This window comes from Protomyctophum bolini (genome assembly GCF_963924005.1).
Source record: "Protomyctophum bolini genome assembly, chromosome: 11".
Taxonomy (NCBI): Eukaryota; Metazoa; Chordata; class Actinopteri; order Myctophiformes; family Myctophidae; genus Protomyctophum; species Protomyctophum bolini.
The window spans coordinates 21,524,228-21,548,315 of record NC_137872.1 but is presented as its reverse complement, the minus strand read 5'-3'; the positions used below and the strand labels follow the sequence as shown (position 1 = coordinate 21,548,315).

Here is a 24,088-nt window from a genome sequence, read left to right as displayed (position 1 = left end):
TGTGCCAGAACTTTCACATGGATATAAAACTAGAGGACCATTTTTCTCTCCACGTCTTTGGAATTATTTAATGGGTGAGTACAAATGGAGCATTTATCACATTTAGGCCGCACATCTTAAAGTTCTACCAGAAATCAAGGAGGGTGATCTATGGCTCATGTATGTGAAATACTGTAGGCCTACATACTGTATGTAACAACAAGAGCCGTTCTAGGGCTAGGTCAATGCCTAGCCCAAACATTTAGATCTAAATGTTTGGGCTAGTCAATGCCTGTGTGAAAAGTGGGAATGTTTGGTGTTTCTGACACACATTCAGACAGACATTGACTGAATTATAGTATGATATGATGATGATGATGATGATGATATGATGATGATGATGAAGATGATGATAATATGATGATGATGATGATGATGATGATGATTTCAAGCACAACTCAATAAAGACTGTTAACTGTGGACGACACCATAAAGCATTACACTTGTTTACAATATGGTCCACCGGAAAAATCGGTTTGAGGGAAAAGGACGTTCCGTTTGTTGTTCCTGTCTGTCGACTACAAAACAATACTACAACATGACGTAACGATATACCGCGAGACTACCTAAAGTCTAACGTAACCAGAACGTAACCCGGAAGTGAGAATGTTCCTGAAGAATAGTAAACAAAGCTTTGATAAATAAAGTATTCGCGCGACCGTCTGACCGACCGTGAGACGTGAGTCTTTATTTTAAGTTGTTGTTTGGTTTATATTTGTTATTTTATTGATATTTGCACAGCAGCCATATAACGATGTATAACATACATAACATAATGTATAGTTTCCAGCAACGACTTGGACATCACTGATCAGCCTTATTCGTGTTCGGGAGTCTAGGGTTTGATTAGCCCCTCTCGGAACCCTACATAAAGCTTTTATGAAATTTGATTGTAATCAAAGTGTCAGAAACTTTACTACATTTGGGTTCTGCTTGCGGGGCTAGGGTTTGATATGAATAGACCACAGACCGCGGTCACCGTTTAATAACATGGTTCTCTCATTCATTGTTTTAATCTCCACTCTCCGGGGCCACAATCTACAGTGTAAGTGAGGGTGTACAGTTTGGTTACACGAGTCAACACGACGCGTCATGAGTCACATTCGAAACTTTTGTCTAGCGCTAGTGAGTGGTATTTTGGCTAAAACAAAAGTTAAAGATCTATTCTGATTTTATAATAATTTCTAATAGTGCTTGTTCAGTCCTCTTTAGTAAACTGCAGGGAAAATAAAATTTCAGGTGTGTTACCCATTTCATTTCACCCAATCAGGAGAGGGAACTATTTATCAGCTCCAAATTTGTAGTGTCACTGTTCAATGTGTTGTCTGCCACCCGCTCAGTTTTGGGATCAAACAAAACATACTAGGAGATAAACAAGACAAGCACACATGTAGCCTAACCTAACGTAATACTAGCTCTGGTCCATAGCTCTAATGCGTTGCATCTAACGCATTAGAGCTATGGTTAGCTTACTTCTGAAAATATATTTTCTGTTTACTAAAGAGCTGGAGTCTGGAGAGACATGGTGACCCTAACTGTTACTGAACAAACACTAGCAGCAGGGGTTGGCAACTATTAATAGTTTTGGGATAGTTTTTTTTAAGCCATATCAGAAATTCAGAACACAATCAATGTCCAATTGAAGAACTGTACAATAATGACTTTACTGCAAAGTAAATTTCCGATTGATTGATTTATTATCAGTTTGCAAAATTACGGTACATGCCAAGTACAACTCAATACAAAAACTGTTAACAGTGACTGGACGACACCATAAAGCATTACACTTGTTTACAATAGGGCCCACCATTTTCAATTCATCAAAACATTCGGAGACGTACGAATATACACAACTATATAGTCAAAAGGAAATCATCATAGGAGGTAAAAAGGGAAAATAAACATGAGTGAGGGGGAACAAGGGTGGGTGGGGGATTCAGATTTTACGGGGGCCAGTTTCGAATTGCAGCCGTCCATAGGTGCCCTTTGAGAGACAAATAAGATTTGTAACTATGCAATATGATAGAACTGCAAACTGCGGTGTAGGTGTGTACAGATCAAATTGTAGGCCACATCATAGAATGGAGACTTTAGAGGATGTTTGATGGATATAAAAAATAGGATCCAACTTTTATAATGATAGCTTTGAAAGGACTGTATAATTTGGAAACATTGTAAATCTATAACTTCAAATAACCCAGCAGGGAGACCAATTAAATACCGTGCTGTATTTACCTTAAAAATGAGTGAATAGCCCTTAAATGACCATCACTGTACCGAAAAATAGAAACATACCTTAAAAGAGTTTAAGGTTTAACCATTATTTTTAGTAGGTATAAAGTCAATTTACATGGAGAATGTGCTACATGGTTCAGAATATTATAGTACAAGTAAGACGCGCAAACGCGTGAAGCGAATGCAGCTTGTGTGTGTGCATGTCTGTCTGTCTGTCTGTCTGTGTGTCTGTCCCGCTGTTACTGTATATGTGTGGACCTTGCCCCTTTTGTGCCCATATATGGAGCTGAGTGATTCACAAATCACTCAGCTCCATATATGGGCACAAAGGGGGGACACACAGACAGACACACAGACAGACATGATCTGCTAGGTCTCATAGTAAGTGCTCACTGCTTCGCAATCACTGCGTTCGCAATGATACATCAATATAATTTAGAATAATCAATTGTTGATTCCAAAAGAACCCGAAGCTGAACTGAACTCCGGAACTGAACTCCTCTTCACAGTATTTGTTCCTGGCTAAATACTGTAGATCACGTCAGATTTGTTGATATAAAGTTCATTGGCTGTAGATGTTTCATGTCCGCAATGTCAGATGACAAGACCAGTGTTGGCGCTCTCTCATTAGTCCAACGCCTAGATGATGAGGATGGCGCTCATGTCCTCTGTCCTGCACAGAAATGAGAAACCAGTAAGACGCGGGAAGCGAACGCAGCTCGTACATATTTGGGTTTTGGACGTATAGCTGCTTTGGGGACTCCTTATATGGTTATGGCTGAGTCATGGTGACGTAACAGCGGGACAGACACTTGTGTCTGTACAAATCACTCAGCTCCATATATGGGCACAAAGGGAGGACACACAGACACACAGACGCACGCACGGACAGACATGATCTGCTAGGTCTCATAGTAAGTGCTCAGTGCGTTCGCAATAATAATAAGAAAAAAATAGGGAAAGAAACAGTTGATCGTGTATAATCATAGACTTTTCCCCCTATTTCTTTCCCTATTTTTTCCCCTTATTATTATTTCTCATTTCTTATATCTTTCTTATCGGATATGGTTTTACAACCAATCGCTTAACTACACAGAGCAGGTTTGTAAAACATTTACTGAGAGAGAGAGAGCGAGAGAGAGATACCATTGCTGTTTAATTTCTTAAACGGCAATGGTGACTATTTGGAATGGAAGAGGAACTGGTTGAAACTAGTTAAGCGATTGGTTGTAAAACCATATCCGATAAGAAAGATATAAGAAATGAGAAATAATAATAAGAAAAAAATAGGGAAAAAAAATAGGAAAACAAAATAGGAAAAAGAAATAGGAAAAGAAAATAGGGAAAAAAATATGAAAAGAATAGGGGGGAAAATAGGGAAAAAATAGGGAAAGAAAAATGAGAAAAAGAATAGGGAAAAAAGTCTATGATTATACACGATCAACAGTTTTTTTAAATTCTTCCTTACTACTTGATTCTGTTGTCGATTTGTTTAACAGACATGAATGAAGGACACTGCAACTAGAATACTATTGACTATTATCAATGCAAGCTCCCAAAGTTTCAACCAGTTCCTCTTCCATTCCAAATAGTCACCATTGCTGTTTAAGAAATTAAACAGCAAAGGTATCTCTCTCTCTCTCGCTCTCTCTCTCTCAGTAAATGTTTTACCAACCTGCTCTGTGTAGTTAAGCGATTGGTTCTAAAACCATATCCGATAAGAAAGATATAAGAAATGAGAAATAATAATAAGAAACAAATAAGAAAAAAAATAGGGAAAAAATAGGGGAAAGAAATAGGGAAATGTTAGTAGAAACCCTTCCAAACACATTGGTGAAGAAAATACTTGATAAGGAATTTATTACCAGATGTAATGACATGTAAAACTAAAAACTGTGACCACATTGATATCAACATTGTTTGTTTAATATATCAAACAATTGAATGCTTGTCAGACCAGGTGCTCCACTGTTGCAACAAATATAAACAGGACTTGGAAAAGGAGTCTTCAGGCTAAATCTGTCGACAATATTTTCGGATTAATTTAAGACTTTTAAAAAACCTGACGGAGACGTGGGACACACATTTGATATGAGATATTTATTGGAGAATTAACTGTGTATATTGTTTGCTATGTTGTTGACAATCTACTTTTATTTAGTATGTATATTTATGTAATTGTGACAGTATAGGCACTTTTTTGGCAGTTTGAAATTGTGACCACTTGCTGGGGACAGGCTAAATACAGGCATTTTTGGGTACAGAGCCTGCTTTAACTAATTCAGATGGAATATGAAAACATTTATAATGAAATGAATGTCATAAGAATACACAACTGTATTACATATAACTTTGCAAGTGCTTTTATTTTTATGAATTCATTTATTTTTAACATAAATAATGTGTGGGACATGTTTTTTCCACTTTTGTCCCTCATCTCAAGAATGAGTGATATATATATATTAAAAAAAATCAGAGTAAAGAGAGCCTGCTGTCCAGCAGTCCAAATATTATTAAATTTAATTTCAGAATTGTAGACCTGAGGCCTACCATACCAGGCCTGAGGCCTACCATTGCGTGGCACATCTATGCACGCAATGTCTAGGTTCACAGGCTTCTGTGTGCGGCCTAGAGGGCATCTGAGCATTTACGGCACTACAAGTCTTACACTAAATGCGTTCGGGAAACCCAGCCATTGTCAGGTGAAAACCTCTTATGTCCAAAACTGTTTTGGACTGTAATTTTTCAGCGAACACATTAAGAAATAGCTAAAGTACCAGATCTATACAAGCTTAATGCTTAAAACACGTTTGCGCCACATCTCGAGCTTGTGCATCTGCTACTTTTGATGTATGACACTGTAATATGAAGTAGGGCGTTAATTTACTACAAAAAAGACAAAAGGTTAGAATATCATGGATTGGATATAGCAGGTTTTCGCCCGACAGCAACGATAATAACAAGCTCTTTCATAGAACTGGAGCTCAAGATCTCTCCTTAGATACTAGAGATAACAGTGTATTGTTTAAATGCATGTGTGGATCCACATAGATCCACAGCCAGGTATTGTGAATTTTTTTTAAAGAATAATTTACCAGATATTTAACACTAACTTTCAGTACCATTTACAGACTATGAAATAAAAAAAGAGCTGTTCAAGAACTATTCACAAAGTAGGCCAAACCTAACTGTGGGGGAACAGTGGCCATGGAATTGACACAATGCACATGACAAACGGCACAATCGTAGTTTGTATTAGATTTTTCCTGTCATATTGATGGTGCTTGTTACAAAAAGTAATTTGAGAACGTTTATTGTTCCATTTTAATCATTCAAAAACAAAACAAAGAATCCAGTACTATAAATTAATCTTGAGCTCTTTGTTGCAATCATTTGAGATGCATGCTCTGTTGTGGGTCTGCCATTTCCGATGCACAGCACCAATATGCGATAAAGCATGAATTTGTCTTTCTATTTCTATTTTCTCTCTCTCAGATGTCTGATAGTGACAGTGACGTGGACTTTGTCCCTGTGATTCGCTCACCAAAACGCAGCCGGCGTGGTATTAAACGTTCAGCAATCGCCCCGGTGCCCACATATTCAGACAAGGTAAAGGGTTTTTAAACTCTTTTGAAGTAGTTAGACGGGTACATGGGCAGTGAAGTAGTCTCGCGTAGCCAGACAACTATTCCACAATCTCCGAATGCTATATAGATTCTGGGACTATAGCCCCCACGAGCTGAGTAAGGAAGCTGCCATTTCCGAAAATATATTTTTAAATATCTTTAGAGCTTACATCACTGTCAGGTATCTGAGGGAGATAATAAGTTATAACTATAGGGTCATGCCAATATCCAATATTACATAATGCAGTTCTGCATTTTTTTACCGTATGATTTATTTATCTATTCATCATCATTATTATAATTTTTTATATAAAAATGCCATTTGAAGTAGGACGAAGACTGTGGATCTTCATAAAGGATGTTGAAATGGAATAAAAACATGCAGTACCAGGGTTTCATAATGTCATGGTCATCGATAGGTAATTGGTAAACATTGTGAAATTTGATGTTGTATAGTACAACATCAAATTTCACAATGTTTATCGCCCAGCCCTACAATATTGACTCAGTCAGTCAGTTTTTTACCCCACAGTGTCATATTAATGGTGCTTGTTACAAAAAATAATTTGAGAAAGTCTATTGTTCCATTTTAATCATTCAAAAACAAAAAACAAAATAAAGAATCCAGTACTAAATTAATTAATTAATCTTGTTTTTTTTGTTGCAATCATTTGAGATGCATGCTCTGTTGTGGGTCTGCCATTTCCGATGCACAGCACCAGTATGCGATAAAGCATGAATTTGTCTTCATTTTATTTTCTCTCTCTCAGATGTCTGATAGTGACAGTGACGTGGAGTTTGTCCCTGTGATTCGCTCACCAAAACGCAGCCGGCGTGGTATTAAACCTCCAGCAATCGCCCCGGCGCCCACATATTCAGACAAGGTAAAGGGTTTTTAAACTCTTTTGAAGTAGTTAGACGGGTACATGGGCAGTGAAGTAGTCTCGCGTAGTCAGACAACTATTCCACAATCTCCGAATGCTATATAGATTCTGGGACTGCCATTTCCGTTCACGAAAATATATTTTTAAATATCTTTAGAGCTTGTTTTTTTATTTCCTTTTCTGCTAAGCAACAAGCTATATATGCTTAGATGTTTTCTGTTTATATTAGGATAAATGTGTGCGACTGTAAAGACGAAATGGAAGTGGCGAGGAGACTCCACTTCCGCTTTATCGCTTACGCATGATAGCTCTTCCGTTGGCCCAGATTGTATGATGAAGCGTTTGGAAATCGTGGAGGCAACAGTCTGGTAACGCGAGACTAGATCTATCTATCTATGCGCACACATAAAGCATAGATTTACATACTATAAATGAATCACAAGGTGTGAAAGTGGTAACGCATTGGTAGATAGCATCAGGTATGTACATGAGAAAAGACATAAGGTGCAAAATAGCACAGGTCACAAGCATTCAGTTGATTGTAGTATACTTTAAGTTGCTATTAATCTGTATTGAATGCGGTCTTTACAGGTCTGTTTTATCAAGTAGTGGGTTTAATCCTACTGAAATGAAAAATAAGGTTTTCGCACTTTTAGACCATATCCGTGGTCATCATATGGGCGTACCTAACAATGGATGGCAAAACAATGGGAACATTTCCATTGTTGTGTATTTTTATATCGAGTATCCATAAAAATACAATTTTAATTACTTACGTCCGTCCAAACACAGCTGCTTCTGTTTACAGAACTACTACTTACAACTTCTACATCCAGACAGTGTATTACTCGATTTAAACGTACACACGCTAAAATATGTATCTGAAAACATTATAGTTTAGAAATAAGCCACAAGCTTTTCTGCCCGTCTCTCTGCGACTTTGTAAACAAACAAACTGCATGTGTCGTGCATGTAGTGCATCCGCTACATTGTAGCAGATCCCTGGAGGGATGCGACCTTCTGAAAAACGCACAGCTTTCCGTTTCAGAGTGAAATTACAAAATCAAATTCCTGTATTTTTCACTTCACTATGTCTTTAAGTGTTGTTACTGAATTTGCAGCTCAACAAAAGCCAATTCATCCAAGTGTATGAGAGGACAATTTTCACAATAAATTAAAATCTCCACAATACGATTATTGTGGCAGAACATTTTTGTTGTTTTTCTTTTCTTTGTTGCTGGGGCCAGGCCTAAAACTATGAGAATTTCTCACTGACTGAGTCAATATTTTAGATTTTCGATTGTGCCGTTTTGCCGATTTTGCCGTTTTCTCGATTGTGCCGTTTTGCCGTTTTCTCGATTTTGCTATTTTCTCGATTGTGCCGTTTTGCCGTTTTCTCGATTGTGCCGTTTAGCCGTTTTAAACATTGTGAAATTTGTTGTTGTACTATACAACATCAAATTTCACAATGTTTACCACATTACCTATCGATGACCATGACATTATGAAACCCTGGTACTGCATGTTTTTTTTTTCAACATCCTTTATGAAGATCCAGAGTCTTCGTCCTACTTCAAATCATTATTATTATTTTTTATATAAAAATGCCATTTTCACACTTCGCAACTTTTCACACTTCGCAACTTTTCACACTTCGCAACTTTTCACACTTCGCAACTTTTCACACTTCGCAACTTTATGAATAGATACATACATAAATGCATACGGTAAATAAATGCAGAACTGCATTATGTAATGTTGGATATTGGCATGACCCTATAGTTATAACTTATTATCTCACTCAGATGCCTGACAGTGATGTGGAGGTCAACAGTGACAGCGACGTGGAGACGGCTCCAGTGATGGCCCCGCCCAAACGCCGTCGCATGGTTGACCTTTCTGCTAGCGCCCCGGTGCCCATATATTCCAACAAGGTAAAAGACTGTGTTCGATTAGCGGCTAAGAAAGCTTTGTGAAATGGCAAAGGCGCAAAACAAACCTCAAAAGTATGTATCATCTCACACAGAAAAGCAAAACATAGATGTTTTTGTTCAGGAAATACAAACGTGGGAACAGCCCGTTGCATCATTGAACGTCTAGACTAGTGGTTCTCAACCTTGTTCATATGGGTTGGCATAATTAGTTATAACTAAATTGGGAGAAAAGAGTAGGAGGCAAAAGTATCCACGCTGTTTTGTTAGGCCTAGAACACTCTGTGTTCCTGACTGACAAGAGTCCCTATTGTTGAAATGCATACTAGTGTTAGGCCTAGAACACTCTGTGTTCCTGACTGACAGAGTCCCTATTGTTGAAATGCATACTAGTGTTAGGCCTAGAACACTCGGTGTTCCTGACTGACAGAGTCCCTATTGTTGAAATGCATACTAGTGTTAGGCCTAGAACACTCGGTGTTCCTGACTGACAGTCCCTATTGTTGAAATGCATACTAGTGTTAGGCCTAGAACACTCGGTATTCCTGACTGACAGAGTCCCTATTGTTGTTAGGCCTAGAACACTCTGTATTCCTGACTGACAGAGTCCCTATTGTTGAAATGCATACTATGACAATCACTACATCACGCGTTGTCATAATTGATTTTGTGTTTTATGTGTGTCAAAGTCTTATCGTAGACTGTTCTCATCTCCAGGTGTTCAAGTGCTTGAATCTCAACAAGATACCCGCTGCTACGCTGGTTAATACTGACACTAGTACAGGTGTGTGTGTGTGTGTGTGTGTGTGTGTGTGTGTGTGTGTGTGTGTGTCTGTGTCTGTGTCTGTGTGTGTGTGTGTGTGCGTGCGCGTGCGCGACTGAAACAATTCTATACTACAAATGCATTCTAAATCAGTACTTCCCCAACTGTTTCACGCATTATTATGAACACTTTCAAGATTTTTCCTTTTCCTCAAAAAAATAAAGTCAGCTATAAAGTCTAAAATGACACAGATGCTTTCCCGGTTTAATGGGTTGATAACTTGTTGATTGAATGCTGTAGTTAAGCTTACGGAGGATGTGGTGCTGCCTGAGCCCATGGCCCAGCTGGACAGCTCTGTCCTCAGCACCGACTCGGAGGACGAGGATGCACCGCAGAAGGTCACCATCCAACCGTGAGTAGTTTTTAGGTCTTTTCACTGGGCTCTATGCACACACCGGTTACCGATGATACTGATGAAGGCTCTCTTCCATTCTGGTCACATAGAGTCAGGGTGTTGCATGTCGGCTCACTGGAAACACTCAGAGTTATGGGGGTCAATGAAATTTTAATGTTGAACCACGTATGTTTATGTTTTCGTAAATTAATGCCCCACAAGAGTGTCACAAATTGGTCGATCTACATACTCACAATGCGTCTTCTCTCTCTCTCTCTTTCTCGTGTTTTGCAGGCAGAAGGTGTTAGACACTATCATCCGCTCGCCCTCTCCACCACCGCCCATAGGGAGTCCCTCCACACGGTCCACACGCTCCAGTCGGCGGAAGGTTAGGTGAGTTGGAGCATTCTGCTGGAGTTGATTCTTTTGGATATTCCCAGTGATCTTGGGCAGTGGTTCCCAAACCTTTGAGCCTGTGACCCAAAAAGATGTCCTTGATTTACATGAACAAATTTGAATCTACGTGTGGTAGAAGTTTTCTTTTTACATGAACACTTAAAAAATAGCCGATGTACAAGTTTACAATGTTTTGCTGCGTGGCACATCATACGTTTGTACTTTGTAGATAGACTATTTTCGACAAAGAGGTTTGGTGTAAACAAAAAAACTAAAATAAAACACAGTGATACAGTGATACAAAACAGTGAATCAACTGTATCTATAAAGCTTGTGAGGGTCCCTGCTTCAGGTCTCTCTGCTAAGGGGTCGGTCCTTGAAGATCTTGAAGACCCTGAAGATCTAGTTGGACAATGTAGCACTTGAATGACGAAACTTAGCCAATGCTATCAAACCCCCATTCCTGAACAAGTCTTGAAAGGTGATAGCTTAGCTACAAACCTTTCCCAATGTAACAACAGTTGTTGCTGTAGTTGCAGTTGACTCTTATAGCAGGTATTTTGATAGCAGGTACTCAGCCAACCTAACAATGGGTTGACTGAGAAAGCTGTACAAACGCAGCCAACGCATTCAATGGACCACACACACACTCACTCACTCACTCACTCACTCACTCACTCACTCACTCACTCACTCACTCACTCACTCACTCACTCACTCACACACACACTCACAGGTCAGACCCATAGCTCCAATTGGAATACAGCAACACACTAGGGCTGTCGATAGTTTTTTCGAAGGTTCTACGCCTATAACGGAGACAAATTCAAAGCTTCCACAACAGGGCCCGGGGTGGGGGTTAAATATTGAGTCAGTGAATCGTGGAGCTCAAGCACATGGCTTTGAAGCATAGCAGATCTACAAGCTCTCAACATGTCATGCTGCAGTGTTGTTGTGGGCTTGGCGATCACCTATTTTAATAAAAAAATGAATGAACTGAACTTTTCATCTTTCGAATCTCGTGCCATCGAACTAAGATCAACAGAACTAAGCTCAACCGAACTAAGCTCAACTGAACTAAGCTCAACAGACATGTTATGCTCAATCCTTCCAGTCACTGACAAGCCAGACCTTGCCTGTTGCAGTGCAGTCCATGGAAGGAGATAACCGTGCCAAACACACTACCAGAGAAATGCCTGACTGCTGCCTTCACAGCCAGTAGGAGAGCCACAATCTGCTTCCAGCACCTAACAGGGACCCACCTGAGTCTTCGGATGAGCATGTGACGTTTGGTCAAGCCTGAGGCCCACCATAGTCTCTGCGGTGGTGGGCTGCAACATTTGCCCTGTGCCACTCCAGCGCCTGCAATAGCATCATCTCAGATCCGTCGTCCCACCGTGCCTCCATATTTGGGAAAAACTGGCGTCATCAGTATTGTCATAACACAACCCAGTCCAAACTCCCCTATTGGCTATTATACATGCCTGTCAAATGAGAGGGTGTGGGCTTAACAGAGTGATGTAATGCCGAAGGAATAAAAAGAGTCACGGCAGGTGTGCGGGTGTGAGGCACTCGAGAGAAAACCGTTGGAAGGCGCTCATTCACACCAGGTGTGGTAAGTTACAGACAATGTTTATCTGATGATGAAAGAAAAGACTCTCTATTTCCCCTCTTCCCCACAGGCCTTTTGCGTGCAACCACAGGAGGATGGTCACTGATGTGTCACTCGAGGACATCATTCCGATATCCTATGAATTTGCTGTTGTGGAGGCGTCGCCACCAGATGAACTAGAGGTTGTGGGTGCTGACACCAGGTTAAGAGTACGCATCCGGAAGGAGGGGCTGGAGCTTAAACTCCCCTGTGGTTCCCATTCACGCCTCTTTCTCAGTGAAGTCAACCGGGCCTGGAGTGATGTCTGCAAGTCTCCCTCGCAGGTACCGATGTTTGAGTGGCTCTGCAAAAGAGTTGTAAAACAGGCCCTGACGAAAATGAATAAACACCGGAAAACAGGAAAACCATCGAGGACGGACAAAAAGGGATCACTAGAGGAGTGCATCTGTGCTGACAGTGGGGCAAAGCAGTCCGAGCCGGAGAGCCCAGGCAAAGGGAATCCTGAAGGCAGGGACAACATGGTGCGCTCGTCCAACGACACACCGGCCATCCACGCACCGTCTAAAGCCCAAATGCTGGGCATGCCACAGTTTAGTGGATTTCGCAACCACCTCATCAGATGTGAGCTGCAGAAGAAGGAAGACGGCTACACGTACCTGGAGAACTTCAGTTTCTTCCTCGGTACTTACAATGTGAACGGCCAGTTGCCAAGGGAAAGCCTCCGTCCTTGGCTCGGCTGCAGCCCTGTTCCCCCCGACATGTACGGTGTAGGTTTCCAGGAGCTGGACTTAAGCAAAGCGGCTTTCTTTTTCAACGACACGCCCAGAGAGCCGGAGTGGATGACGGCGGTATTCGAGGCTCTACACCCAGAAGCCAAGTATGTTTTGGTGAAACTGGTCCGTCTGGTCGGCATGATGCTGCTGTTCTACGCAAAGAAGGAACATGCCAAGTTCATCTCCGAAGTGGAGGCAGAGTCCGTGGGCACCGGCATCATGGGCAGAATGGGGAACAAGGGAGCGGTGGCGATACGCTTTCGCTTTCACAACTCCAACATCTGTGTGGTCAACTCGCACCTATCGGCCCACATCGAGTGTGAGAGACGCAACCAAGACTACAAGGACATTTGCAGCCGTCTCCAATTTCACCCTCTAGACCCCATGCGGGCCCCCCTCCCCATCATGAAGCACAATGTAGTCCTGTGGGTTGGGGACCTCAACTACAGAATTGGTGACCTTGATGTCAAACATGTGAAGAATCTAATCACTAAGAAGGACTTTGAAACACTGCACAACTATGACCAGCTGAAGAGGCAGATCGATGAGGAGGCCGCATTTATCGGTTTTGCTGAGGGTGCAATTGACTTCCAGCCCACCTACAAATACAACACAGGCTCTGACCAGTGGGACACAAGTGAGAAATGTCGGGTGCCTGCCTGGTGTGATCGGATCCTGTGGCGAGGCAAGAACATCAGACAACTGCAGTACCAGAGCCACATGACCCTGAAAGCCAGTGATCACAAGCCAGTCAGCTCCCTGCTGGAGATTGGGATCAAGGTAGTGGACGAAGAGGCCCACAAAAAGACCTTTGAAGAGATTGTACGGACCATAGACAAGATGGAGGCGGAGAGCACTCCGTCCATAACCTTGTCCAAGCAAGAGTTCCACTTTAAGGATGTGAAATACATGCAGCACCAGGTGGAGACGCTGAGATTGCACAACAATGGGCAAGTCCCGTGTCAGTTTGAGTTCATCCAGAAGCTAGATGAGCCCGTCTACTGCAAGCCCTGGCTCACTGCCACTCCGCACAAGGGCTTCATCGCTCAGGGTGGTCGCATGGACATCGACCTGGAGGTCTTTGTCAACCGGTCAACGGCTCCCGAGCTCAACTCGGGCCGTCAGGAGATTGATGATGTCCTTGTGCTCCACTTGGAAAGGGGACAGGACTACTTCATCACCGTGTCCGGCAGCTACCTGCCCAGCTGCTACGGCAGCTCCATCCACACTCTGTGCCATCTGAAGGAGCCCATCCAGCTCGTGCCTCGAGAGACCATCCTCAAACTGAGCGAGTCGTCAGCAGACGAAAGCGCGACGATCACCAACAAGCCTCCGGCTATTCCTAAAGAAATCCGGACAATGGTGGACCACTTGCTTCGCAGTGCCATCAACCAGGAGGACCTCTTTCAGCAGCCTGGGCTCCGCCGGGAATTTCAGGAAATAAGGGATAGCCTTGACACAGGTGTACCCGATTCTCTCCCTGGCAGTAACCACTCGGTAGCTGAGGCTTTGCTTCTCTTCCTAGACGCCCTCCCGGTTCCTGTGGTACCCTACTCCTTCTATCAGCAGTGCCTCGAGTGCTGCTCTAATGTCAGCGAGTGTAAGACGGTTATCTCCATGTTGCCGTGGCCCCATAAGGATGTGTTCAGCTATTTAGCTGCCTTTCTCTGCAAGCTGTTGGAAAACTCTCCATTAAATCGACTCGACGTCACCATTTTGGCCGCCATTGTTGCTCCTTTGCTTTTGAGGTCCCCTACAAAGCAGGACCTGGCGGAAAAGCGGAAGACGCAGGAATTCTTTCAGCATTTCTTGATTGAGGATCCCACTTCACCATAAATAATAGTGAACACATAAATATAATGCGTAAAGAATCAGAATCGGCTCAGTATTTGAAATCCATTGTATTGATTTATTCTATGTTACTAGTGTCTCCGTGTAACCTAGGCCAATGGCATAGTCAATGTATCAGGTAGGACTATCCGTACGGTATGGTTGAATATGCTCATTGAGGTCAAATGTGATGAAAGGATTGAGGGTTTCTGTGACCAGGATATGTCATAAGTGTACATGTAAATCATAGTTTTACTATTATGGCTTGCAAAATAAAATGTACTATTTAGCTTATTCTTCAGTAGATCTTCAGTCTTTTTGTTTTATCTTTCCAAACGAGGTTAATGGAAAAAAGCCATGTATGTAAAATACTACAGTGTGTGTCTGCCATTGAAATCTACTGTCCAGTTTGACCGGTGGGTGATGTCATTGCAAACCGCCAACCACTTGTTCCGCTGCACAATGTAGAATCAGGGCAAGGACGCGGTGGAATCAAACCACACTGGATGTAATCTCACATCCGATGCCGTGCGGATTTTCAGCATTCAGTTCCAGTTTAGGCTTGTATTATGTTTTTGAGTGGTGTTAACCGCTCCAACGTGCGGCTTTGTGTGTATGTATGTCTGCCCCCTGTGTTTGTCTTTGTTGTTTATTTGGCTCGCTGTGGGATTTTCATCTTCAGGTTGTGCACAGACATTTTTACAGCTAGGCTCTGTGGTAAGGTGAGCTGTCTAGAAGAGGGTCCTTGTCTTTTTTGCCTGTCTTTTTGTCTGTCCAGTGTCCAGGGTTAATCTCAGACAGACGTTACAGATCCACAGGGAGGGAAGCCATGCCGTTATTAGACACCATCTTGTTTGTTTATACGCAGTGGCTCTGTAGGAGGTGAGCTGTCTAGAAATAGTTCTGGTCTGTCTCTGCGTTTGTCTCTTCGTCGTCCGTGGCTAATCTCACAAACTGCCGCTGGTCAGCAATAGGCCAAGGAAGTAACTCGGTTTTATATATTTTGACTACGCTAGCCCCTCCTATGCACAGCTTTGTGTGTAGGTGTGTTTGAGTACGGAATGTGTTTGTAGCACGGAATGTGATGATTTGATTGGCCGATGTATGATCATCATACATCATCATATCGTGATGTATGTAGTATGATAAGAGCGCGTATGAGTTTGTAAATTATGGAGGTTAAAGCCCCACTATGTAACTTTTTTTTTAATTAATAAAAATGTCCAATTTGTATGAGTATGCAATAATACAACATATACAATTGGGGTGGTTGTATCTTGTCTTTTCTATTGAGGAATTTAGATCGTGTCAGAGGTCATGTCTCACAGGATCTGGCACAAGATTCAATTTATCTCTGAGCAAGCAGGCAAGGCTCTATTAGCTCAATGGTAACGATTTCAGCACTTGCCGGGTTCAAATCCAGGGCAGTTTATCAAACACAGGATAAGATGTAAATTCCTTTGTGCAAGCACATACCTAAGAGTGTGGAGCAGCTCCTGGTCACCTTAGCCACCTTCCGGACAAAGGTAGTTGCCCGTTGGTGGTTGGATGCTGGTGGTGGTAGAGAGTTGGTGGCAGCTCGTTTGTCCTCCAGGGTGGATGCAAGGACCTTTAGGACTTGGTTGTGACGCCATGTATAACGTCCTTGGGTGAGACTGGTTTTGCACCCTGTGAGAATGTGCCTGAGGGTGGCTGCCGTGGAACATAGGGCACATGCCCTATGGAAACCATTTTCCGCAGTTCTGGTGCTGTGGCCTTACTCCAGGCTGAGGGGGTGGCTGTTAGCCCAAGGCCTCCTCTTCCTTGCTGGACATAGCCCACAATGTCAGCATGTTTGAGGGCTGCTGTTGCTTCCTCCACTGCTTTAGCTGGTCTCCATTTACGCCCAGTTGCTAAGCTTGGTGCATTGTTGCTCACCACTGGGTCTCTAGATTAATTCAGTGTCATCTGGAGTCTTGTTTTTGCACACTTGAACTCCTCTGTGAGACTGGTGAGGGGCAGCTTGAGGATGCTATCTCCGTAGAGGCCTATGGTGGTAAGGCATCGTGGAACTCCAAGCCATTTCTTGATGTAGCCTGTGACTGTTCTTTCCAACTTCTCCACAGTTGAGATTGGTACCTCATAAACTGTGAGGGGCCACAACATCCGGGGTAGGAGTCCAAACTGCAAGCACCAGGCCTTTAGCTTTCCAGGCAGTTGGGTGTTGTCAATGGACTGTAGGCCACTGCTGATGTCCTTACGCAATTGTTGCACCTGGTCTTTGTCCTTCAGGCTTGCATCATACCACCTGCCAAGGCTTTTTACAGGCTGCTCAGACACTGTTGGGATTGGGTCTTCTCCGATGAAGAATTTCAGGTCAGCACTCCCTTCACGATTGAGATGCTTCGTGACTTGGATGGTTTGATCTTCATACAGGCCCAACTGATGTTCTCTTCCAGCTTTCTGAGCAGCCTCCTTCCTGCATGGTGCATAGAACGTTGGTGGTGGTCAACGTTGTAATGTCATCCATGTAAGCTCTGAGCGGAGGGAGGCGCAGACCAGAGTCAACCCGCTGTCCACCTACAACCCACTTCTCAGAAGAGAAGAGTTGCATAGTTCTGCTTTAACCGGGCTTAACGCCACAGATGTGTCGTAGCTGAACACTGTCATGGGCCGTTCACATGAAGACCCAAATACACATGGAACCCACACTAGTATGTTTTATGCCAAACTACGTTTAGTAGTTATCCTGGAAGATCAACAGACCTTTCTTCAAAGAATACATATAATATAGATGTAGTGTAGTAGAAAAAAGTATTGGAAATATTCACTTAACATACTAATGCCTCAAATTTGTACTTAATAAGTACAGTACTTAAGTAAATGTAGTTAGTTACTTTCCACCACTGCATGCAACACAGCTTCTCTTCCCCAAATTTATAAACTGGACATGTGCTCACTATAAATTAGGTCAATGTGAAAGTCCTGCACTGTATGAAGTGCCTTTACATACATTCTGCTGTGATTTGGTACAAAATAAGAGGAACTTGCAACCTGTGTAGATAATGTCCGAAGGAGCAATGTCGGAGCCAAGATAATAAGATATGCCAAGCCGAATATTTATAGCAGTGTTTCTCTTAACATTTTCATGTCAAGGACCCCCAAATTCATGATGCTGGCCACAGGCCACCTTATTTGTACCAGGGACCACTATAAGATTTGTGAATTGTTAAATCTTTCAAGATTATTTCAAATGTTTCACCATTGTTGAGGGGCACTAGCTCCTATGCTCTGCTTTGTGTGTCTGTATGTAGTTGTGTACCACAGAATGTGATGATTTGATTGGCTGAGCACGGAATGTGATGATGTATAAGATCGCCCCTCACTTCACACAACTCAAGAGTGATTTTCTGCTGAAATGCTGATCTAAACACTGTAAGCTTGTATTGCATCGTGAGCTTTGTAGATCAGAGTTATGTATCAAAGCTTGTACGTCGTCTATTTTCGAATAGCCAAATTCAGAAATAGGGTTTACTGAAATGTATGCCATCATACATAATTTAGCTTTACACCCCCTTGAACCTCCCCAGGGATCCCTGGGGATGCCCGGACCACTGATAGGACCACTATAGGCTAACTCAACCTTTCTTAATTAATCGTATTTGAACTGGCTTAGGGTTAGGGTGCTGAGAAGCACTTGGAATTTTAGGCATTGCATTTAGTTTGACTCTTTTCCAGACAAATATTGTGAAAATAGCTACAAGTTTTGTGAGCTTGTATTTGCCTCTCATGTAATATTTGTCATTAAATTGTATCTTTCAAAATGTGCAGATACACACTTGTTTGTACTATGTTTGTTTACTGTTGAGTGAGAAAACAATGTTGCACATTAACCCATTTGACCTGAGATCAGATTCTAAAAATGTCTTCTACATCCTGACAGTTTTCTGAAAAAGCTATGTTTCTATGTCAGTCGTTCTTAGATTTTTGAAAAATAGCAGACCTACAAGCTATGAGCTTGTAGATCTGCTATTTTTCAATAGCTAAAGCATAACATAATGCTAACACCAAATGGGGTTCCCGCCCAAAATGGGTTAAGCTAATAATCTGGCTAATAATCTGTGGTCCCCCCCGCCCCTATGTCGCTCCCTCTTGTCTGTGCATGTCAGCGAGATGAACAGAAAGCTGAACGTGTTGGGGTCCCGCCTCCTCACGTCGCCGCTGAAAAGAGCCAGGCGACACGGCAGCTCCCCCTCCACGCCGACCATGGGGAGCATCCACCTCGACGACGAAGATGACGACAGGGAGATCACCCTGAAGTTCCGCTGGCGCTCTGTCCTGCACAAAATCACGGTGCCGTCTGTAAGTCACTGACGCCATGATGACACGTCGTCTTTGCTTACACACTTTGTACATGAGGTTGAGCTTGAACTTGCACAAAGTGTGTGAATTGTTATTTGGGCCCCGTTTTCTCCCCAATTTAGTTATGCAAATTATTCCCTCCCCACACACATTTCTGCATGTTGTCACCGCTGTTGTATTCTGACTCGCCCTTCCAACGAGTGACCCCCACCGGAAGGACGTAGAGCCTTTCTCCCAGTGGTGGAAACTAAAGTAACTAAGCACATTCACTTAAGTAGGCCTACTTTACTTTAAGTACAATTCTGAGGTATTTGTACTTTACTTGAGTATTTCCAATTTCCAATACGTTTACTTCTACTCCACTTCATCTTCTCTGTCTAACTACCATCCAATGCTTTGATGCTTAATCGTTTGATTCTTAATCAAACGATGCTTTACTGCATGGCTCTGTTAAAACATGCGAGCAGCGGGTGCATACAGTATGTACGAGTCTGCGAGATGATTTTGACCGCGGTACAGCAGCGGGAGATGAGACGCCTATAAATGGAGTTGGACACGCGCGCCTATTTTATATCCAAGTGCATATAGCCTGCCTCTTTGCAATGATAATTATAGGCTAAGTTATAGGTGCTTAATCGTTCACCTAATTAAAGTGCTTTAACAGTCATTCAGATAAATTGCAGGTCCATGCAGATCATCTGCTTATGGGAGAGAATTTTCGGGAGTCGGGACCAGCGTCGCCGCTGTTTAAATCTAGTCATGGACAGTGAGGTCTCCAAACTTAGATAAGCTACAGTATAGGTTACGTCTGGTGTTATGTACAACGGGCTGAGTTAAGGATAGAAACCACATGCTCCAAACCTGTGCCGGTCTGACTCTGCAGGATACAGGTGATATCTTCACAGGAACACCAGCCTTCATCATCCTCATTCATCCAGTAGGCTATGCATTTATGTTTATGCATGCCATTCATTCATCAATCAGTGATCAAGGCATAAACGTCGATTATGCGTTTCTGGCTGCCTTGGGTTAAATCAATATCCTACAAAGTACAAACCTATTCCATTCATGACGATGTAACTGTGATATGTGATTAATGTAGCCTATACATAACAAAAGTTGTAGCCTCACAGAGTAATCCTACTGGTGTTTCTTTCCAGTGTGCCAAAATGCACACTTGCATAGGTGCGTGCGTGCATGACAGATTGACAGGCAAGCGAGGCGAGAGGGAGAAACTTTTATTGGCTTTCCATCATGTAACTATGGTTTCCATACGTTGTTTGGTCATATTGCAGTTGTTCATGTCACAAAAACGAGGGCGAGGCTTGATTTCATAGGGCGTGCCAGATTGATTTCAGCCGTCAACATTTATCAACGAAACGACTGAAATTACGCAAGGAACAGCTGTTTGCGATCACTTGCTGAAGTGAGCGTACCCCAAAACCCACGCTCGAATTTGAGGCAGAATTTACACTCCAAAACGGTTACTTTTCAGGATTCCGATAAAAAAATGGCAAACGTAGCAGATCCACAAACTCGTCGCGCCACATTTCGAGCTTGTGGATCTGCTACGTTTGATACTTTCGCATCAAGGAGGGTGTTAATTTATGAAAAAAGTCCAAAACACAAAAAGTTAGAATATGGAGATCGGAGGTTTCTGCCCGAACGTGACGATATAGAGAAGAGTGAGTTTTCTCACTTACAGCACTCTTGGTGCTTTATTAACACTTGCTTTACGCTTTCAGTCTGCGCCGTTGAGCAAGGCAGTGGAAGAGCTGTCCATCAAGATCAAAGTCCCGCCCTCCCGTATCCTTTTGCTGAGGAAGGAGAGAGAACTGCCCACGGACTCCTCAGCCAATGAGCTCAGCCTCGGCATCGCCGACATCATAGGTGGGTCATGTACATTTGTACAATACAGCGCAAGTTCCGAGACCCCCCCCCCCCCCCCACACACACACACACACACACACACACACACATACACGCCACACTCGTCTGTTTTTTAGACATGTTTAAGTGGCACTATGTCAACTTTTTTTATTTATTTTGTCCTATCTGTATGATATCATACCTCCTGGTAATGATAATGCATTTATTTATTTAGCACATTTATAGACATGGTCACAAAGTGCTTTACTACAGAACAGGTTGTTATATAGCACATTTATAGACATGGTCACAACGTGCTTTACAGAACAGGGTAAAAACAACAACATAATAACAAACTATGGGGTCACAGTAAAAAGAACACAAAAAAAACAGCAAACACAAAATGAAGGCATACACATGAAGAAAGAATTGAATAAGATAAGCAAAGGGAATTTAAGAGAAGACCTTAACATAAAGATGGGTTTTCAGAAGGGATTTAAAACATGACACAGATTTTGCAAGTCTTAGATTAATAGGCAGGGCATTCCACAGCTAGGGGGCCCGGTTTTTGCAATGGTAAAACTGTCAGCACTTGTGCAGGAAACTGGGTTCAAATCCAGGGTAGAAGAGGAAGGTTACATAGTGCTGTCTTAACCACTTAAGCCCTATACTGTATACTTCTTGTGCGACCTATATGGAACATTGCAGATCTCGACACAGCTTGTAGACCTACTGTTTTTGTTATTCTTTGGACTTGGAAAAATGTAGACCAATTTTGACAATGTAATGACTCATAGATGCAAGTTATCCTTTAGCCGAGCGCAACATGCTTAAAAGTTTTCTACTACCTCCAAACAGACTAGCCTATGAAGCTATCTATGAAATCTATGAGAATGTTTCATCTGTGACACAATTTCATACAATATGTAATTGGCTTCATCTCTCTCTTAACGTAACTAAAGCCTGAAAAAGTCTTTAAATGGAGGCTTCAGTTCACAGCTCATCTTCATCTCGCCTGTTTTCTTTCACTCCGTACTAGACTGTGTGATAATCGAAGAGGAGAATAAAGAGGCGGATGAGAACGACGATGGGATCATCAGCATCAGGATTCAGAACAAGGAGAGGAGTGCAGCACAGACCTACTCCCTGCACAGAGTGTGTAAAACATTTTACGTAATTATTATTTTAAAACTTTAGTTACTTTGTCGATTGTTATTACAGAACAAACATTAACCACTTCAGCCCTATATACATTTCGGCGATTTGAAAATAGCAGATCTACAAGCTCACAATGCGCCACGAAGCGACACATTGTGAGCTTTTCAAAAGATGTTTATACATTTTAAAACTTGATACATTTTGATAACAATACTTATCTACTTTTACATTTTTAATTCTGTACTTTTTAGTTTTTACTTAACAGAGTATTTCTATATTGATTGATACTGTTAAGTTATAAAAAGAATCCACCACTGGGTTTGTTTGGGACATAATAATGTTGCCTTTGGTTCCCTCTGTGTGTTTGGCCAGGACACAGCCCTGGGCTCCGTGCTCTGCCAGTACATTTCCAGCACGTACGCCACCACCAAGCGCCGGCCCAAGGTGGTCTTCTGCTTCGACGGAACCACCATCACCCACAGCCAGACCCCCTCCCAGCTCGACATGGAGGACGGTGACGTCATCGACGTGTGGGCGTGAATATTAAAAGATGGAGTGCTGTGATTCCCCCCCACCCCCCACACACACACCTAAAACATGATTATCAGGTACTCTTTTTTTAATGTGGCTACACCCACCAGTTCATTAAGTGTACCTGGTTTTCAACGTAGCACCACCCACCTGAGCTTAAGCCTTGCCCACAGCTGTTGTATGATAATGGGAGAGGGCTTAGCGCTATGATGTCACTAAAGTGGTGTATTTCGTTTGGGCCTTTTGACCCGAAGGCTTTCAGGACGAAACCCAAAATACACAGGGAAGACGTATTTAAATATTTTAACATACTCTCATACAGAACAGAAAAAGTACACATTACGGCATTTCATCTTTAATTGTATTGTTGCACTTACCTTTTTCATTATTATAAAAGTATTAGTTTTTTCCCTGTGCATTGTTTCCGTTATTCCATAATTTCCATAATTATTTTAATGAATAAACAGTTATTTTGAGTTGACTGTTCTTTGTAATTATGGTATGCGTTATTATTATAATGTAATATTGTAATGTTTTAATGTCATGATGATGATTAGCAATAATGAAAATGTGACTTGTTAAATCGTAAAGACTGCCGTGGTGTCACAACAGAACGTAGACGGTTATCATGGGGAAACCTAATTTAGCACAACCAACATATCTATCAAGCAGAAACTTTGTATTGGTTAATTCTGTCTGACTTTTTTACCCCATTTTCGCCACAATTTGAATTTAGTAGTTATGCCAATTAAATCTCCCCGCACACATGTTGTATGTTGTCAATGCCATTGTGTCCTATTGACTGACCTGCCAGTAAGGAGCCCCCTCCAGGAAGACCTGCCAGTAAGGAGCCCCCACCAGGAGGACGTGGGGCTATTGTCCTACCAGTAAGGAGCCCCCACCAGGAGGACGTGGGGCTATTGTCCTATCAGTAAGGAGCCCCCACCAGGAGGACCTATCAGTAAGGAGCCCCCACCAAGAGGACCTATCAGTAAGGAGCCCCCACCAGGAGGACCTATCAGTAAGGAGCCCCCACCAGGAGGACGTGGGGCTATTCTCCTATCAGTAAGGAGCCCCCACCAGGAGGATGTGGGGCTATTGTCCTATCGTCTGATCGTGAGAAATGGACAATTTTCCACCCGACATCGACAATACAATAATTATTATTTGATCATTGTCTACTGCAGGTGTGTGTGTGTGTGTGTGTGTGTGTGTGTGCTTTTGGGGCATGTCATGTATACTTGCACAGCCTTTGTGATCTACTGGTAGATCACAATCTACCTTTTGGGCACATCTGGTCTATAGTGTTTCCCCACTATATAATAACTGTATTCCCACTAACCTTGGCTCGGGACCCATTTGTAGGTTGCGGACACATTTTTATGGGTCCCTTACTTTCAGTTTTTCTTTCCTACATTTTATTTAACATTTTTATTTCAAATCCCAAAACATCATTCTTCATGAATTAAAGACGTTCAATGGTTTCTTTTCAGTAATTTCATGAAGAAATCAAAGACAAATAGCCGATCTACAAGCTTTCACTAGTTTGGGTCTTGGGTAAAGGTCTAGTCTCTCTTCTGGGTCTCGACTTGAGACGTTTGGGAACCACTGCTCTATAGTCTCATTGTGGGTTCTGTCCGACTCCGGGCCCCAGCCAAGGCTCCTTGAGGGGGTTCTAGAGTTTTTAACTCCCAAGAGGATCGATA

General features: G+C 42.4%; 2 protein-coding genes across 3 annotated transcripts; both read left to right on the top strand.

Annotated features, from left to right (window-relative positions):
• Nucleotides 1–648: 648 nt before the first annotated feature.
• On the top strand, nt 649–22,804 carry nfatc2ip (nuclear factor of activated T cells 2 interacting protein). Of its 2 annotated transcripts, none has more exons than XM_080775832.1 (11): nt 649–718; nt 5,770–5,883; nt 6,671–6,784; nt 8,590–8,718; nt 9,433–9,499; nt 9,779–9,890; nt 10,167–10,265; nt 18,632–18,824; nt 20,570–20,714; nt 21,733–21,848; nt 22,224–22,804. In XM_080775832.1, the coding sequence occupies exons 2-11, from the start codon at nt 5,770–5,772 to the stop codon at nt 22,389–22,391; spliced, it is 1,257 nt and encodes a 418-aa protein (XP_080631958.1). In that variant the 5' UTR covers nt 649–718; the 3' UTR covers nt 22,392–22,804. The 2 variants fall into 2 exon arrangements, with proteins under 2 accessions (XP_080631958.1, XP_080631959.1); XM_080775833.1 differs by having other exon boundaries at nt 9,433–9,501; nt 9,784–9,890.
• Nucleotides 11,976–14,489, top strand: LOC308324356 (type II inositol 1,4,5-trisphosphate 5-phosphatase-like; the record flags this gene model as incomplete). The annotated part of the gene is made up of 1 exon (XM_080776398.1): nt 11,976–14,489. The coding sequence occupies one exon, from the start codon at nt 11,976–11,978 to the stop codon at nt 14,487–14,489; it is 2,514 nt and encodes an 837-aa protein (XP_080632524.1).
• Nucleotides 22,805–24,088: the final 1,284 nt, after the last annotated feature.